This window comes from Vipera ursinii (genome assembly GCF_947247035.1).
Source record: "Vipera ursinii genome assembly, chromosome: 8".
Classification (NCBI taxonomy): domain Eukaryota; kingdom Metazoa; phylum Chordata; class Lepidosauria; order Squamata; family Viperidae; genus Vipera; species Vipera ursinii.
Window position 1 is genome coordinate 23,013,254 of NC_139519.1, and position 19,853 is coordinate 23,033,106.

Consider the following 19,853-nt stretch of genomic DNA (forward strand, 5'->3'; position numbering starts at 1 on the left):
TCTGACCAGCAAAGCTGGGGAAGCCAGATCCACTTAACAACCGTGTGACTCCCTTAACAACCGCAGCGATTCACTTAACAACTGTAGCAAGAAAGGTCATAAAATGAGGCACAGCTCCCTTAACAACGGCCTTGCTTAGCAACTGAAAGTCTGGGCTCAGCTGTGGTTGTTAAGTCCGAGGACTACCTGTACAGAAGAGAAGGCAGTTGTGAGATCAACCAGATCAGTTGGCCAACAATGTTCCCCGCCTGGTTGATGGCCTTCATCTAGCAGTCAGGGGTACGCAACCTTGGCTCTTTTTTGACTCGTGGACTTCAACTCCCAGAATTCCTCAACCAGCCATGCTGAGGGGAAAGGGAGAGGTTTCCAAGCTGAGCCATGCTGGCTCAGGAATTCTGGGAGTTGAAGTCCACTAGTCATAAAAGAGCCAAGGTTGCCTACCCCAGATCTAGCTGGCTACTTTGGGCATGGAGATGCCAACCTAGAAACGGCCAACGTAGAAAGGCTTTTCCTAACTTTCCGAAAAGAGACTCATCTAGACTTATTTCTCCGAGATACAGCGAGGGCTTTTTATCCTCTTTCAGTCATCTCAAGGCAGCTGTCAGCTGGAGAACTTTCTGAAGGGGAAATCAAGATTCAAGCTTTGAATCTCCTCCGAGTAAACCGATATCTAAAGAGGCCTCCCCTATGAACTCACGCTCACCTTCCTCTTGTACGCCACTCCTGGTCCCTTTCAATCAGAGCCTAAAAAGACCATATGTATTTCCAGTAATTGGGAAACTGCCAACGGGGCCTGCAACCCCAAGTATAATGGATCCCACGGGAACATGACCCGGCTGCATTCTCTGGGCTCTCCAGAGATCAAAATGTGACTTTCCATTTCTTAAGGCTGTAAGCAGCCCTGAACCGGCAGCTCTGCGACCTGAAATAAAAATAAGCTCGCTTTGTGCTCCTGGCTATATTTGTCAAGGCGGCTCCTCCTTCCCCAAAGGGGGGGGGGGAAATAATGATCGTTTGTTTCCGAAGCTCCTTGTCCTGGCTTATGGGACACAAAGTGAAGAAAAGGACCTGCACAAGAATTGATGGGATAATTAGAGCAGGAACCCCTTGGCAATCTAAAGGGTTTCACATCTCTCCCCCCCCCCCCCAAATACTAATACAGTACAGATAACAAGCTGCAAAAATTCAGTTTGGGAAATTGTGTAGGGGCCTTGGAAGTTGATTGGCTTAAGAAAGAAGGACAGTGGAAATTCGGAGTTTTGGAATAATGTAAGAGTCATCTCATTTGAGCCTGCTTGAAAGAGGCAGGCAATAGACTCAAGAATTCCTCCTGGAGCTTCTGGTTACTAGTAGCAGCAGCTGCTCCTTCCTATAAAACGTATGAGTACAAGGTTGCATTTCAGATTATTTGGTTCATTCGGCTGATGAAATGTTTCTTCAGGTTGGAAAGGATCCCCCCGGCATGGAGGAACATAATTATCTGCCTTCTCCTAACTCAGAACTTTGAGCCATCTGGTTCTTTCTTTCTTTCTTTCTTTCTTTCTTTCTTTCTTTCTTTCTTTCTTTCTTTCTTTCTTTCTTTCTTTCTTTCTTTCTTTCTTTCTTTCTTTCTTTCTTCCTTTCCTTTCCTTTCCTTTTCTTCCTTCCTTCCTTCCTTCCTTCCTTCCTTCCTTCCTTCCTTCCTTCCTTCCTTCCTTCCTTCCTTCCTTCCATCCTTCTCTTTCTTTCTTTCTTTCTTTCTTTCTTTCTTTCTTTCTTTCTTTCTTTCTTTCTTTCTTTCTTTCTTTCTCTCTCCATCCCTCTCCCTCTCCCTCTCCCTCTCCCTTTCCCTCCCTCCCTCCCTCCCTCCCTCCCTTTCTTTCTTTCTTTCTTTCTTTCTTTCTTTCTTTCTTTCTTTCTTTCTTTCTTTCCATTTATTTATCCAATTTATTGCTGGCCTATCTTACCACAGGGCAATAATATTGTTAGCAATGACAATGTGCTTTTCCTGCTTTGGGTGTGCCTTGTTCCACTGCATGAATCTAGCCACCGTAATTTCTAAGCCATGACTCCTGGTTTAGCATATTGCACAAACAATAGCCAATTTTAACTTATTTACTAAATCAGGGTTAGCTGCCATGGTTGAGCCCAGGCACTGTTTTGGGTTTCCAAAAGTATTTCTAGCCCTACTGGAAGGTACCTGGAGTTTGGGGGTGCAAAGCAGCTGCTCTGATGCTCAGATTAATATTAGGACCTCCTGAGCTAAAATGGGAGCCAAGCCACACAACTTGAACTCAGTTCTGATTCTACCAGACCGTGAATGTCCACCCCAAAATTCAAAAGAAGATTTGATAGGCTCGTTCTTTTCCAGGAAGCAGTCAAGGCAATGAGTTGGCATTTTTCTGCAAGGTGAAACCACTACTCGGGGCGGGGGTGGGGCTGGAGAATTCCTCCTCAGATACACTTAGCCAGCTTCGACTAAACACAACACCATGTTGAGGTCTGCTATGTAAATATATTAAATATTCAATCACTAAATGCTGCTGGCCATCAACGGGAAAGAGGAAGGATGAGAAAGCCTTAAGCACAGCTAATTTGTAGCAACTTCAAAATTCAGTGAATTTTCTAGCAGACCTGAGGAACAAAGTCCAGGCAAAAGAGAGAGGAGGACATAAAAAGCAAGAATAGTAAAAAAACAACAACAACAACCCAAACCCAAACCAGAGCTTCTCCACCCCAAGAATCAAATGTTATATGAAGGTTTCTTCCCAAACTAGCTCCCGTCTGACTGAAGATGTGGATGGCATATTTAAACATTCCTGCAAGTGTAAGCATTGTGGGAATATTCCCACCTAGACAGATAGCTAATTGGTCTGCAAAGTAGCTGCTCTTTTGAACCTTTTTAAAGGTCTGTGACGCCTTTTCTGGAGACAGAACTTTCCCTAATGTCACCTTTTTCACATTCGCACATCCCTCCAAAATAACCGGGCTTGATTTAAGACACAAGAAAATGGGGGAAAAAAACAAACCAACATGTACTGAATTTCAACTACACAGACAGTCCTCGGGTTACAGCCACGAGGGAGCCCAAAATTTCTGTTGCTAAGCAAGACAGCTGCTAAGTGAGTTGTGCCCCACGTTACGACCCTTTTTTGTCACCGTCATTAAGCGAATTATGCAGTGGTTAAGTGAATCTGGCTTCCTCCGTTGACTTTGCTGGCCAGAAGCCAGCTGGGAAGGTTGCAAATAGGGATCACGTGATCCCAGGACAGGGCAACCGTCACAAATACATGCCAGTTGCCCAAAACCTGAATTTTGTTCACATGACCACGAGGATGCTGCAACGGTTGCAAGTCCGAGGACCGGTCTGAAGTCACTTTCCCCCCCCCAGCTTAATCATTAATCATTCATTCATCTTTAATCATTCCATTAAAAACATTTTGAGTCCTGAAGGCCGGGGTGAATCCTCCAAGAATCCTCAAAACTGCCTTTTTCCATGCAGTTCCTCGCCGATGAGTCGTCACTAAAGGTCCTCGATCTTTTGGCTGTCTCTTGCAAAATTCAGATCCTGGAATCTGCAAAATCATCCGGCTTAAAAGAGAGCAAGCCGGCACAAAGCTCCCTCATCGTGGGAGACCTGTAAGTTTAGATCGGAGCCTAAAACTGCTTCTGTTCCAAGCACCAAAGTATTTGCCTCCTCTATTATTTATCAGCCAACTGCATTATTTAAGCCAACCGTAGCACATTACTGCACGGCCCACAGCTCGTGTTTATTCAGCGCTTTGAGTATGTAAAGCATTATAATGTTGTCATTAATAATTTGAGAGGCTCAAAGGGCTGCAGCTTGGACCGAAATCAGCTGTTGGGGTTTTGCGGTCCAACCTGCCACTGTGGAACAGGAGCCAAACCAATGGGGAGCCAGCTTGGAGACTTGGCCTGCACAGTGATTTTTTTTAAAAAAAAAAATCTTGATCACACTGAAATTGACCAAGACAAAAAGTAACGGATGGAACATTATCTAGGAGAGAAGCAACCTAGAACTAAAGAGAAATTGCTTGAGAGTTAGAACAATGAGCCAGTGGAACAGCTCGCCTCTGGAAGCTCAGGGTATTCCATCACTGGAGGTTTTTAAGAAGAGACTGGACAGCCACTTGTCCTGAACGGAATAAGGCAAGGGTCCCCAACCCCTGGTCCGTGGACCAGTACTGGGCCATGGCATGCCACCAACCAGTCCACACACACAAGCAAAGCCCCATCCGTGGGATGCAGGCACACCGGTCCACGGAAAAACCTTTCTCCACGGAACCAGTGGTCCCTAGTGCCCAAAAGGTTGAGGACCTCTGGAATAGGTTCTCCTGTTTCAGCAAGGGTTGGACTAGATGACCTCCAAGGTCCCTCCCAACTCTTTGGTTCTGTATTCTGACCCTTTGCATTGTTCAGCTTTGCCTGAAGGACGGAAGCCGTATCAGACCACAGCTGAGCTCTTCCTCCCTGTTCAGCAGAGTTGAAAGAAACTGTTAAAATTCGGCTCAGTCTGGCCGTGGGTCAGCTGAGCGAGCATCTCCCCAAGCAGCAGAACTCAATCTTTATTTGATTTAAGCTGGAATGGCTCACAGAAGTCGCCCGAGAGCCTTTTGAAAGGAAGTCATTCTAAGGCGGCAGAGATGCCACAATCACTTCAAACGGAAATTGCTCTAAAGTGGCCTATACAGAAGAGGCCTGATTCTGCTTCTTCTCCCATGTCTAGCTCCCTGTCACATCTGAAGCTGCCCTTCAAGGTGCTGGGCTAAAGCTGATTACTTATTCTGTGCCCTTTGGGCCTCCCATCCCCTATCGGGGATGCTGGGTGAGTTTACACATTATTTGCAAAGACAGTTTCTGCGTCTGGCCCTCTTTCCCCCAGGATAAAATTCAGCCCCCCCAAAAGTTACTTCGAATATCTCATTTTAGCAACAAAAGGATCAAATGGGGTCCCCCCCCAATAAATTAGATGTAGGAAGGAGGTTCCAAACTTATAATCAGCATAAACAGCCAACAAGACAAAGGACATTTTTAGCAGAAACATGTCAACAAGAACACCTGTCTGAGACGATATAGGCTCTCCTGCTTGAGCAGGGGGCTGGACTAGAAGGCCTCCAAGGTCCCTTCCAACTCTGCTATTCTATTCTATTCTATTCTATTCTATTCTATTCTATTCTATTCTATTCTATTCTATTCTATTCTATTCTATTCTATTCTATTCTATTCTATTCTATTCTATTCCATTCCATTCCATTCCATTCCACTCCACTCCACTCCACTCCACTCCATTCCAAGAACAAAAGTCACAACATAAAGAAACGGATGGTGCTGAACCAGAGTACAAATGGCAGTTAAAGAAAATACCTTTATTTACCTGTCTGAAGCCATTCCTGGTATACTGCAGGATTTTCAGAGCATAGTTTGATCGTTGACCTTTGCTGTTGAATTCTATGTGGCCAGTGAGACCTTCCAATTCTACCTGTCCAAGAGAGGGTGAGTTGCAGCGCCACACGGAGACTCTGATTCTGAAGGACAAAGCCCTACGCTTCTTATGTCAAGCCAGAAGGGGAAACATAGTCTTGCAGGTAACATCTTGGACCTTGGACTCGAAGACCTCCAAAGTCCTTCCAGCCCTACTTGTCTACGATTGTACGATTGTCCCAAAGGTGCTTTTTTTCAGGAGGCAACTGGATTTTCTTGTGTTTCTTTTGAAGATGTTTCTTGCTTCTTATCCAAGAAGCTCCTTCAGCTCTGACTAGATGGTGGGGAGTGGAAGGATTTATATTGCTTGCAGGCAGAGGGTCATTTGCATTCCTTTAGAAAGTCATTGAAACCCAACAGTGAAGGGACACAGGCAGTGGTGGGATTCAAATAATAGGTGAACAACCGGTTCTCTGTGTGGATGCCGCTTCCGGAAGTCCGTTCTGGGCCTGGGCAACAAAAAATTAGCTACCGGTTCTGCTGAACTGGTGCGAACTGGCTGAATCCCACCACTGGGCACAGGACAGAAAGCATCCTATAGCCAAGAAGGCTCCACACACATTTGCACTTTTCAGGTGACCCTGAGGACGCAGGTAAAGCTCCAAAATGGTTTTGAGGACTCTCTAAAGGAATGCAAATGACTCTCTGCCTGCAAGGAGTATAAATCCTTCCGCTCCTCACCATCTACAGTAGTCAGAGCTGAAGAAGTTTCTTGGATGAGAAGTGAAACGTCTTCAAAAGAAACACCAGTCCAGTTGCTTCCTGAAAAAAGCATCTTTGGGACAACCATACCTGGATGAATGAGAATCTCCAAAAATGATTCTATGAGTCTACAATTCTGTGCTTCTACAATTCTACGTTTTCATGATTCTACAATTCCATGTTTCTACGATTCTATGAAAACTACCGGAAATGTTTCTTGCTCCTCACAGTCATGAGAGATTTCAGACCAGGCAGGAAGATGGGAAGATTTTGGACAGGCTACCAATGTGATCAGGTGAGAGGGGAGGAAGTCCAGGTGGACTGTGAAAAGGTGGGGACCAAGCCAACTTTCTTTCTATCTCAACAGCTAGTCTGCCTCTTTCTCTACCTTCTGCAGAGATCTGTGTTGCCATCACCATAGCTGTGAATTTGCACTGTCAAAAGTGAGTGCTTAATTCAAACACATTGCCTGGGAGTTGACGGGAAGCCATTACATGGCTGGGTAGCATCAGGCATCACATTGGGTTATGTGAACATGAAGCATGATGGAGTAAAGGTCTGGTAAATACAGATAACCACACTCTGCTAATTGTTGACAAAGCATTAGATTACTGATTTTCCAGTAATACAGATCCCACATAGGAGAAAATAGAACTGCAGTAATTCCTGTTAGGGATTCATTTTTTTCGGCAGAATGCAAAGTCCCAACTGAGCTTGTGATGGACATGTCAAGTGACTTATCCATCATCAAAAGCCAAAATAATAAAGGGTTTCCTTTGTGCAGATGGATATGAGTCATATCCATACACAGCAGGGCGAAACCCAACCAAGACCCAACAAAGCCAGCACAGAACTTGCAAGATACTGACAGATCTTCTTAATAAAAGGACATTATCCCCCAACTGAGCAACCATAGATTCAAGCCCTCTAGGAAATTGAAAACATTTTATTTTGTTTGCCTAGTTGAGATTTGGAGAAGCACTGCCAAATAGCTGAGGGGATCCTGACGACCTATCATTTTAAAAAAGGCAAACTTCCCAGTGATTTAAAGTCTTACCTTCTGGGCTGAAGTTGGCCAACATCTGCAATAAACACTAGAACAGGGGTGTCCAACCTTGGCAACTTTTAAGATTGGTGGACTTCAACTCCCAGAATTACCCAGCCAACCATGCTGGCTAAGGAATTCTGAGAGTTGAAGTCCACAGGTCGTAGAGTGGCCAAAGTTGGATAGCTCTACTCTAGGGCCTATGGCCAACTGATGGATCTTGTCTTCTTGATTCTTTATTCTGATTCTTCCACTGAAATCATTAACTATGTTATGGTTCCTTGGCACATGTTCTGCCCCTCCAGTTCTGCCTATTTTAATCACACAGAGACACTGCCCATGTTTTTGTCAAGGAAGCCAAGATGCAGAAGAAGCACCAGTAATGCCAGCAATGGACAAAGAGAGACTTACTTCAAGTGAGTGAGCAAGGAGAAGGTGATCAGAAGACGGAGAGGGGATTTCATGGATATGACTGTCTTGGGCCAAATATTAGGACACATCTTCTAGAACATTGTTTCTTGACAAGTTTAAGATGTGTGTATTTCAATAGGCTGGCGAGGAGTTTCTGGGAGCTGAGATCCACATATCTTAAAGTTGTTAAGGTTGAGAAATGTTCTAGAGTAGGGGTCTTCAAACTTGGCCCTTTTATAACTTGTGGACTTCAACTCCCAGAATTCCTCACCCAGTGTGCCTGGCTGAGGAATTCTGGGAGTTGAAGTCCACAAGTTTGAAGACCCCTGTTCCAGAAGGATATAGAACAAACTGTCATGGGATCACATGGTTTCCTTCAATGGAGATATTTGTACAGACTCTTAGGGCCTGTTCTGATGAAACTTCCTACAGTCCTACAACCTTGCTTTATCGTTAACCTCTAAGCCGGACTTTGGTCTATCTCATTCCGACAACAAGGGTGAACCCACATTCTCAAATCCTCCACGCTCAATCCATTCTCACCATTCTGAGGTAGTTCATCAAACTTGTGCCATGTTGCCAGATTTGGGCAGATCCACAAGACAAGGGTTTCACACCAATTTCCTGGCTCCGGTTCAGCTCTTGTACTGCGCTCACCACAGCATAGACCGCATCGAACAACAAGGCAGAAGACAGCTGAAGAAAACAGGGAACAAGGAAAAAAAGTGTTACTCGGACCTAAACGCCAGGCCGTTTCAAAAACAATAATCTGGGACAGAATAAAAGACAATTAAACAAGGAAATTCTTGGTTCAAGTGAATGCGTTTGATGGAGAAGATCCTGAATGGATTTTGGCAGGTGGCACTACCTCGCTAATCATGGCTGATTTCTAAAATGCTAACCAGCATTAAACTTGTTTTGTATTTGGTTGGAAGAGCACAAGGATAGTCCGAGGTATAAGCCAGACTGTTCTGACTAAAACGCAGCATTATGTGAATTAAAAAAAAGAAAAATAAAACAGGGTTTTTTTTAGTTGTGGCACCATCTTTGTGAAACCTTCTCCTTAGGAAACCTTACCTGTGATTTACTGTAAATATCAAAGTCAACTCAAGAATTAACCTTTTAAGGAAGATTTTGCACGGAATGAATCCCGTTTGTTATTTTTACCAGTCTGGTATTGCTCCGAGAAATTTTTTTTTCTATTATAATTTGTTACAGAGTTGTTTTTACTGGAGGGCTGTCAAATGGAGTTCTCCTGTTTCTATTATCTGTAATTTGATGTTATTGTTCTTAATTGATTTTAATCTATGTTGCAAGCTGCTCTGCTTTGTATCTCAAGAAAAGCCAGGGAGAAGGTTGATAAGGTACAATAACGATCATGTTTACCGAGAAACAATTAAAATATTTTGCAACGCTATTTTAGAGCGTCTTGCAAATGATCTTGATGTATCAGATTTTATTAAGAAAACATGTTCTGCAATGTTATTCAAGCAAGCGGAACACAAGAACAACTGCAGCCGACACGATAAATCAATTCTGATGATACGTCCTAGATCAAAACTGTTCTAAGGATATTATTTAACCTTGTGCAGTTATATTCCATCAGTGCTTTAATTTGCTCTGAGTCACACTTCCGGAGAATGTGGCTTAATTAATACTAGACTCTTTGCTATTTCCCAATTAAATTACTTTAACCTCAAATCCCGGCATTATTTTGATAGAGTGCAAGAGTTGCTATTAGTTTGTCCCTTTTGATCAATATTTTTTTTCATCCTGTCATACGTTTCTCTGCTAGCCACAAATATTTACTTTTAAATATAGGATTTAAGAGTCTCAGATCAAAAGAATGTGTCTATTCTGGGACAGGATGAATGAATCGATATTTATATGTCTCAGCTGCTAATTCCTTCAGTGTAACAACATTATGAAAAATTGAGGAAAGAGAGCTTCGCCAAATGACTTCTAAATTACGATTTCCCCAAAGCTTCATTTAATTCTGTCTTTATCTCACGATTCCAATCACCCAAATGGCATTAACCTCTGTCCAAATAATCTTTAACACTTATATTTATCGTTCCAAGTTAAAACATTCCAGTGGATGCATAGAAATGCCTCTTCACTTTGCAAGTCTACTCAGATGTGTGTTTCAGTTTTGGCCATACCCACTTTCCCACATCCGTAACCTTTATCTCCGTAAGAAGTGAATACTCGCAACCCTTCAATTCTTCTCTGTTTCTGACTTTATGCTCAGACTGAGAACATCCCCATGCTTTCTCTGCAGTCATTGGAAATTCAGATTTCAAGGCTATTCCCTACATTCTGGGTAAACAGTTTAGCTACCTGAGCATCCATGCGGAGGCTGCCTATTGATAAAGTTGAATATTTAATCCACTCCATGTGCTAAAAATACCCTCTATACGAAAGCTTCCCATGATAACAAAAGAAATATAGACATCAGAATGAGCTGAGCTGAAACAAAGCTTTGTAGGACAATATAAGTGGGATTAATTGCCAACTTAACTGCAAATCAGTCGTCCTTTGGCATTGCTCGGCTGATGCCTGCTTTTGATAAAGCCAGCTTTATCCCAATAAACACCCACACATTCAAGATGGGTTGTCTTCTACTTCTCTTCCAAGAAATTTAGATTGCTATATTTGATTCTTCTTCCCACTCTCCTTTGTAGCCTTTTAGTCCTCCAGATGTCAAGCGTCTGAATACTGGTCACCTGATCGTGGGGCTGGTGCAGTGGCCGTAAGTGTGAAAAATGGTCATAAATCATTTTCTCAGTGCTGTTGTAACTTTGAACAGTCACTAAGCAAATTGTAATAAGTCGAGACTACCTGTATAAGTCCGTGTCCATAGATATCCTCTCTGCTAGTTATAATGAGCTGATGTAATTCAGGAGGGGCAGTTACTTAGATAAATTCAGCTCATGCTGTGAAAGCCTTTCAAAGTTGAAACCAACACCTTGAATTGGACCCAGAATCAAAGTGGCAATGAATGCCACTTGTGGAGCACAGGTGTGACAGCTGCTCTTCTGGGAGGACACGTAATTGCCTGCCCCACTGCACTCGGCATGAATTGAAGCTTCCAGATGCTCCTCACGGGCAACTTTATGTACAGTGCATTACCAGAGTCCAATCTGGAGGTGACTAGCAATGGCAGAATAGCATTTAGACTTACATACCGCTTCACAGTGCTTTACACGCCTCTCAAAGAGTCAGCATTCCCCCCCCCACCAACAATCTGGGTCCTCATTTTATCAACCTCGGAAGGATGGAAGGCTGAGTCCACCTTGAATCAGTCAAGATGAAACTCCTGGCAGTGAGCAGAGGTTGCCTACAATGCTGCATTCTAACCACTGTGCCACCAAGGCTTGCCCTTCCTTCCTTCCTTCCTTCCTTCCTTCCTTCCTTCCTTCCTTCCTTCCTTCCTTCCTTCCTTCCTTCCTTCCTTCTTCTTTTCCTTTCCTTCCTTCTTTTCCTTTCCTTCCTTAGGACTTAGCAAGAGCACTTAGACTTATATACCGCTTCACAGTGCTTTACAGCCCTCTCTAAGCAGTTTACAGAGTTGGCATAAATTGCCCCCAACAATGTGGGGCCTCATTTTACCAACCTTGGAAGGATGGAAGGCTGAGTCCACCTTGAGCCCCATCAGGATCACACCTGCAATACTACATTCTAACTTTTGCGCCACCAGGGCTCCTTATGACTAGGGCATGAGGGCTTATTTTTCTGGATCATAAAGGGGGAATTCTGGGAATTGAAGTCCACCCATCTTAAAGTTGCCAAGTTTGAGAATCGTTGCATTAAACCCTCCAGGAACTTCCTACATGAAAAGCCTCCCCTGGTAGGATTATTTCTACAGAATAGTTCACAATTTCCATGCGGATAACTCAACGTAGATTCAATGACTCCTCATTAATTCTATTTATTCTTCCTCTCTCGTAGACTATGTTTTTAATGTCACCAACTTCAACACCTTGGGCATTTTTAAAAAATTATAATTATCCTAATCAAGATATTAACCGGCCATTTTTCCTTTCCTCCCTATGCTATGAGTAAGAGTTCACCTTTAATTAATGTCACTTCCTGCTCATTGTTGTTGTCAGTCTCTTATTATGATTAAAGTTCCTTTTCTTAAATAAATGAACCACTCTCCATCTCATATCTTTCTCCAACAATTCTCCTGGGGGTTATGGGATCTGTCTTCTCTTCAAAATCCCTCACATTATCTCCCCTCTGCCATGTGAACGCCATTACCCCAGAGAATATCTACTGATTGTGTCAGGACTCTCCTGGAAAAAAACAACAACTGCATGACTGTAATGTTCAAAAAGCTTCAGAGCTTCCCTTGAGCTTATCTAGAGTAAACCACTCTGATTCTTCTTCAAGATCATTGGCAGGACTTTGCTCTCGCTGCCCAAATGACGATTTCTTTGTCCTTTGCACCGATGTGTTCTCCAACATAATAATAAGAAATATACTTTGCACAAATTCCTCTGCATTTTTCCAGGTTGATCAGATTTCCAGAGATCTGTCTGAATGCTATATAAAAAATAATAATAATCCCAAGGTCAAACCAGCCAGTGGCAGGTTAAAACTCACTTTATCTTGGTGGGCCTCCATTCCCTGTCATACTGTCCACTGCCTGACTTATGATCATAGTTCTTTTAGTCGATGTTTCCCTTCTTCTCCTCTTTTCTGCAGAGTAACAATCTCTTATTAGCGACCACAAATGGTGCTTGTAGATCTTAATGAAGAATATGACAATATTAATTGGGGTTTTCAACTTTCCAGCGTGCAAACGTTTGCATCAGTTCTTGGATTTTTGGAAGAAAAATCTTCTGTCCACTGTCTCGCTTTTTTTTTTTAAAAAAAAATTATTTAGACAAGATGATCAAGGGCAGTTTCCAGAAAAGCAGAATTATAGGACCTTAGGATTTAGAGAAAATGTTCTGTAGCAATGGAGGCCCCATTAACTAATCCAAACAATTTTCTATCCATCACCTCCTTCTAGCCACACCAAATTAATTGGGGGAAGAGGGCGAAGGATTTCAGCGCATGGAACAGAAACTCACCCCAGTATCTAAAGCACAAATGCTAATAACACACTCGGTTCCATTTGTGTGGTTGCTCGCGAAGGCACACTGAGAGTTCAAGGTTGGTAGAGGAGAATTATTGAGTTTCCAGAAAAAGTAGTCTGGGAATGCAGTGTGGTTTCAAACTAATAACAGCTGAGTCTCAAAAGGTTAGAAAACAATGAATTTGCAAAGGAATGGATCCAATGGAATTGCCTTAAAATGGAAATGGCTGGCTGGCTGGCACCCCTAGACAGCCATTTCCCACTGCAACATTTTGTGGCAAGTCCCAACTCTATTCAATATTCAGTAGCAAATTCAACCCAAAACAACCGTGCCTTGAACACTGTCAATTCTGTTTGTTTCATAAGTCAACCGTTTCCATCGATTCATTCTCGTATGCTTCTGCCCAGGTTATCTCCCAGAACTTGATTCAGTCATAAATGTCACCTCCAAATTTCCAAATCAAGCTCATATCCTACCTTCTGGAACAGGGTGGTCCCCAAAGACCCAGATGGCCACCACTTACAATGCCAAAAGTTTCCATCTCACTCTGTTGTCATCCACTTTTCATGATGTCAAATCACCATCTAATTCTTACTTAGTTGCAGCTGACTTCACCATACCGTACCATACCATGGTCAGACCATGTGGCAAGGTGGGGGACTTTGGGCTCTCACCTGCTCTATTTTCTGCGCCAAGGAAGGACTTGTGTACAGGGAGTCCTCAATGTACGACCAGAATTGAGCCCAAAACTTATGTTGCTAAGTGAGAAATTCGTTAAGTGAGTTTTGCTCCATTTATGACTTTTCTTGCCACATTTTGTTAAGTGAATCATGGCAGCTGTTAAGTCGGTAACACGGTGGTTTAGTGAATCTGTCTTCCCCCCCCCGCCCCCATTGACTTTGCTTGTCAGAAGGTCACAGAAGGGGATCACATGACCCCGGGATGCTGCAACCGGTATAAATATGAGTCAGTTGCCAAGTGAATTTTGATCATGTGAGCCTGGGGATGCTGCAATGGTCGTAAGTGTGAAAAACAGTCAGAAGTCCCGTTTTTCAGGGCCGTTGTAACTTCGAACAGTCACTAAGCCAACTGTTGTAAGTCGAATATTACCTGTAGTTCACAATTTGCCCTGCACACTCTTCTGTCCCCAGTGCCGAAACGCAGATTTAACAGATTGGTCAACTTCCGTTGATCGGATGGTGTCAACTAAGGCCGTACCTGGTCTGGCAGGCCTTGCCTAACTTATTGGTGAGCGCCATGATCTGAAAGAACCTCCTTGACTTCTTGCTGTCTTGTCAGGTTGTCATCTGAATCTTGCTTGAAAAATAACCATTTCCTCCTTGGTCGGGATGGTTTAATTGCTAGCCCCCTCTGCCACTATTTATCTGTTGCTCTTATTTAAAGCAATAAAGCAGTTTGGAATTCAGCTACTATGGCAGACAGTGCAGCCAATTAAGTTGTATTTCTCCATAAAGGGGGCTGTTGTCTAGATTCCCCCCCCACCCAGGCTCTTCCAGCCATCCAGTGGGTGTGAAATATTGTCCTCCCTTACTTGCCCCCACCCAACCTTAGATTCAGCCAGCACCCTTTTGGAGTTCTCAGGAAAAAATGGTAGAAATAGAACCAACAAGGAATGTAATCCGTAGCTACAGAAATCGACTGCGGAGGTCTTCTAGCTAAAGAACAAATTTGACTGAACTGGTAACAGTGTTAAGAAGTCAAGAAACCTTTTGTAGGACAAGCAATTTCACTGAAGAAGGAGATTAAGAAGAGTACTGACACTTTTGAACTTTGGTTTTGGAGAAGGCTCCCGAGATCGCCACAGACAGTCAAGGAAACAAATAAACAAATCGCTGAAGCAACTCTCACTCGAAGGACAAAGGACCAGGTTCAAATTATCCTACTATGGACACATGATGCAAAGACCCAGTTCCCTGGAGAAGCCTCTAATGTTGGGAAAGGTGGAAGAGAAGAAGACGACAATCAGGAGAAAGGGGGATGAACTTTGTTGCAGTGGTGCCAGGTGCACCACGGGAAGCCCTAAATATCTATCCAAGTGGTTGCTAAGAAACGACACTAACTTGGTGGCACACAATCAATCAATTTCTTCTGTCAACTCAGACATGAGGTTCTTAGTAACCTAAGGATTTTACAGTCCCTTCCTTGATGAGTAAACATGTAATCACCATCATTTTAGCCATGGTTTATCCTCTGCAGGATGAAGGCCTCTTCCGTATGTTTCCAACCTAGACGGCCCTGAGCTTCCTTTTGCCAATGGGGCCAGCCATACCTGCTGATGTTGTTGATCCATCTTGTTTTAATTCTCTTTCGTGGATGCTTTTGATCAAGTGGTATCCATTCTATGACTGCCCTCAGTTTCTCCTTGCTACGTGACCAGCCCGTCTCCATTTCCATTCTTTGTCTCTCTTGATGGTCTTGTCTGTGTTTGTCGGTTCTCTAAACCTTATGCATGGAATCCATATGCAAGATGTAATATGGATTCCATACTGGGAGGTCAGAAAGCTGCTTACCCATTCCATGTTCACATTCACAGACTACGACGTAGGTAGTCCTTGACTTATGACCAGAACAGAGCTTAACATTTATGTTGCCTAAGCAAGACAATTGTCAAGGGACTTTTGCCTCCTTTTGCAACCTTCCCTGCCCCAGTTCTTAAGTGAATCACTGCGGTTGTTCATCTGAATTTTGATCACATGATCACATGGGGATGCTGCAATGGTTGGAAGGGTGAAAAATGGTCATAAGCCACCTTTTTTCAGTGCTGTTGCAACTTAAAATGGTCACTAATGATTTGTTAAAGGGACGCGGTGGCTCAGTGGGTTAGGATGCTGAGCTTGTCGATCAGATGGTCGGCAGTTTGGCGGGTCGAATCCCGAGTGCCGCGTAACAGAGTGAGCGCCTGTTACTCATCCCAGCTTCTGCCAACCTAGCAGTTTGAAAGCACGTAAAAATGCAAGTAGAAAAATAGGGACCACTATGGTGGGAAGGTAACAGCGTTCCGTGCGCCTTTGGCGTCTAGTCACGCCAGCCACATGACCACGGAGACATCCTCGGACAAGCGCTGGCTCTTCGGCTTTGAAATGGAGATGAGCACAGGCCCCTAGAGTCGGAAACGACTAGCACACATGTGTGGGGGAACCTTTACCTTTACCTTTAATGATATGTTAAGTCAGGGACTTCCTGTACAGTGAAGATTGGAGGTATGAATGAAAGATCTCATTGCACTGATCCCATCATAGTCGCACTTACATAATAAAGTGAAGCCTTCTCAACAATTACACATTCAGTGTTCATCCTACACTTTGCAAAAAGGAAAGATCCACACAGAAAAACCCTTCTCTTTTGACAAAGCACAATTGTGCTGCTGAAACACTAATTTGAAAGCAAAGACAATTTAAACATAAAATGTTCATCCACTCAGTTCTTCAGATGACCAAGTCTTTTAGCCCTTTTTTTCTCTCTCTCTCTCTCCTAGGAAACCACCCTTGAAGAGCTCTCAATGTTGTTTTTTTTAAAAAACTCCTACTTTATTGTCTCTCGGTGTATAAAAGAATGACACACTTGGCCCCCAATTTAATTTGGAGAATTACAAGTTGTACCGTTCCAATGGTGCAATCAGGATTCCTGACACTAGAAGAAACAATTAATTACCAACATCTGTTTTTAGCCCACATTTTAATTACCTAATCTAGCCATCTGTAATTTTCAGCACTTTCCTTGAGTTTCCATTCCTTGCTGTGTGATTTAAAGAACACCCTAACATTTTCTGCTTGGAACAAAAAACACCCTAACATTTTCTGCAGAAAAAGTTCCATAATCTCTCAGCCAGATTTCCGTAGCTGTCACAAAGCTGCCTGGAAACCCAATCATCAGATCTGACCAGCATTCTGAAAGCAGAAAAAGAAGCAATGGATGACCTAAAACTAAGGAGAAACTTCCTGACAGTGAGAACAATTAACCAGTGGAACGACTTGCCTCCAGAAGTTGTGGGTGCTCCAACACTGAAGGTTTTTAAAAAAATGGACAACTGTTTGTCTGAAATGGTACAGGGCTTCCTGCTTGAGCAGGGGGTTGGACTAGAAGACCTCCAAGGTCCCTTCCAACTCTGTTATTCTGACCTTACAGTGAACTATCTATGGCCACCAGCTACACTTCTGGGAGGTGGAGAGGTTCTGGAACTCAGTCTTACCTGCTGGTATCTGCTACTGCCCAAAAATATTATGCAAGGGAAAAGAACATTACATTTTTGCTGCTAAGAAAGGTGGGGGACAGTGATCAATCAGAACCAAGGGGAGGAAATGGGACAAAGCTCTCCGCTCCCAGGTGCCTTGCTCAAAATTTGAATTTTAACAATCCCTTGGGGACCCACTGAGATAATTTAAACTGTTTTTGAAACAGATCAACGGTTTCCATGCGGTGAAATGTACACTATACCACAAAAGGCGTAACAATCATGCTGCACCGCAATTTGGAAGTTGGCGTTGAAGTTAAGACAGGAGGCTCAATTTTTTTATTTGTAAGCTGTTCATTTCCCCACCCCGGAGCTAATTTTCCCTAGATTTGTGCCTAATACTAAATATGGACCCCTCCCCCAGGAATGGAACCACAAAGGGATAAATTTGAGAGGAAACTGATTTTTGGAGAAAGGAATGTGTAGCTTTCCCACCTCCTTAATGCTATCGGGTCTGCAAATTCACAACTTTGGTTTTTTGGAAGTTTGTTTGTTAAAAACAAAAGACCCTCACATTGCACATATTTCTGTGTAATGCCTGGAAAAATCCAGGGAATGTTAGCAAACATAAGAAAAAGGACCGCATAGTAAAACCAACATTTTGCAAAGGTAAAGTTTGAGCCCCATTAAAATGGGATAACAGTTGTGGAAAAACAGAAAAAAAAAAAAGCAGAACAAAGCCTGCGAAATTGCCACCAGTAAAATCTTGGGAAAAGCCGGAGCCAGAGAGAATGAAATCCTTTTTCCACTGCAGCTTGTCACAAATCTCTGGCTTTATGAACAAACTTTATTTACCACAAATTTCTACTAAACCATCGGAGGTATTTAAGCAATGGAGAGATTGTGCTAGGTATGCGGGGAAACTGGGCAATGAATTAGCTGCCGTGTTTCTCTGGATTGAGGGAGGAGAGTGGGAGGACAGCGATGAAGAGAGACAGAGGAGGATCTGAACTTGGTTGAAACTACAGCAGGTTGGAAAATGTGTCAGCAAACAGCAGAATATATCTGGTGCCAGCTGCTCCTGATATTTTAGGGCAGAGAACACCGTAGTGGAAATCAGGTTATATACCCTCTTAAGAGCCCCCTGATATGGAAGCCATGCGGGAGCAGAATCCCCAAATTTCCTTCTGCTTTCTAGGAAAGACGCAAATCATCCCTTCAGGCTGATCTGAAAGGGAGAGAGAGAGAGAGAGAGAGAGAGAGAGAGAGAGAGAGAGAGAGAGAGAGAGAGAGAGAGAGACAGAGAGAGACAGAGAGAGACAGAGAGACAGAGAGACAGAGAGAGACAGAGAAATTCCCAGTCTGAGGATCTACTAAATTGAAACACAATTTAGGAGGAAGGAAGAGATACGTTCTGCAGAGAGGGCATATGGCTAAGAGGGATGACACCATGAAAAAACACAGTAGCTGGAGGACCATATCATAACACGCTGCCGCGGTGAGAAGGCCATGCAACTGTAACATGGTCATCACTTTTGAGCATAGACATACTTCTGGTAAGTGGGACTCTTAATGGCTAAGATAATTATGGAATCTTGGGGTTGAAGTTCACACATCTGAAGAACATCCAAGTTGAAAGCTGATGAAGGTAGCATGAACTGAGAATTAGAACATTGCACGCAGAAGACCTTGGGTTCAGTCTAGAACCTCCTGTTTCAAACTTGAAGAGCTAATGCTGGTAAATTTAGATAGCCAATTAAACAAGACTCTGGTTCCGTACTAGACAATTTTGATGTTTCCATGAAAACAAGTCTGAAAAGGAAGAAAGTTTATGCATTGGCTTTCCACCAATCACATTTTTTTTATAAGATAATGGAACAGAAGAATTCTGATGTTTCAATTTCTAAAGATCCATTTGGCTATGGTCCTCTTCTTCAAGAGGCCAGTCAGACACCTGTAGGAAACACCTACTGTAGGTATGACATGGAGACATATTGTAAGTTAGAGTTTTGACAATCCAGAGAGAAAAATCAAAAAATCTCAAAAGAAGTCCCAACAGCATAATTAGAAGAACATATGCAGTTATTTGATTGGCCTATCAACACTCAATCACCAATCGTTTATGGGATACTAGATTGCTTTAGGCTTCGAACAAGTCCAAGAGAAGATAACAAGAGAATGGCTATTATAGAAAAAGCCCTGCTCTTCAAATCTCCAACTTGAAATCTGAAAAGAATGAGGAAGCACAGATCTCATTTTAGCTTCCATCATTTTACCTAAATTGAGCAATGTAGGCAAAGAGAGCTGAAAGGTCCATAACATTTTTAGACCTTCACATTTTTCATCATTGAATCCCCTGCTCCTTTTGTCCTCCTACACAGGAGATCATTGCCTGGCAAGGAGTGAGACGGGGAAAGATGCATCGGTTTACTTACTGCTGGTCCAGTAAAAGGAATATGGTCACAATTCTCTAGCCAGGACTGGTTGAGACTCTCTGCAAATTCCTGGAAGAAAGGGTGGGACTGGTTGAAGATAGAAAACCCGATGATGTTCACTCGATCATCCATAAGGCTGTCCAGTTGCTGGAGAGAAAATTCCTACGGGAAGCCAAAACACAAAGAGCAGAATTAGTATGTTCTTCAACAGTCATTCAACAAGGAAAAAAAAGGGAAGGGAAGGCATTGAATGAACTGCGAGGTCTGGTAAAAAGCTAGGCAATGTCAAGAAGCTTCAAAAGCTATTTATTTATAAATTTCTTCTGAAAATCAAAATCAAAATCCTCATCTGTTACAAACATGACCAGGAGGAAGCCATGTGTAACATCAAAACTGAGGAGGCCTTAGCCTCTGTCTTTATAAATCTCAGAGGAGAATCCAAGCTCTATCTCCATAAAAAAATAAAAGAAAAAGAAGGCTCATCTTAACTTCATAACCAG

At 43.0% G+C, this 19,853-nt stretch overlaps 1 protein-coding gene across 1 annotated transcript in view; it reads right to left on the reverse strand.

Annotated features, from left to right (window-relative positions):
• The window catches only part of GRIK4 (glutamate ionotropic receptor kainate type subunit 4), a gene marked incomplete at its 3' end in the record, with an annotated part of 162,084 nt that overhangs the window by 40,031 nt on the left and 102,200 nt on the right, over positions 1-19,853 (reverse strand). The window contains exons 7-9 of the mRNA XM_083368287.1: positions 19,354-19,515; positions 8,183-8,335; positions 5,375-5,479 (exon numbers count right to left, since the gene is read on the reverse strand). Coding sequence (XP_083224413.1) covers positions 5,375-5,479; positions 8,183-8,335; positions 19,354-19,515 — 420 coding nt within the window. The remainder of the gene's footprint in view (positions 1-5,374; positions 5,480-8,182; positions 8,336-19,353; positions 19,516-19,853) is intronic.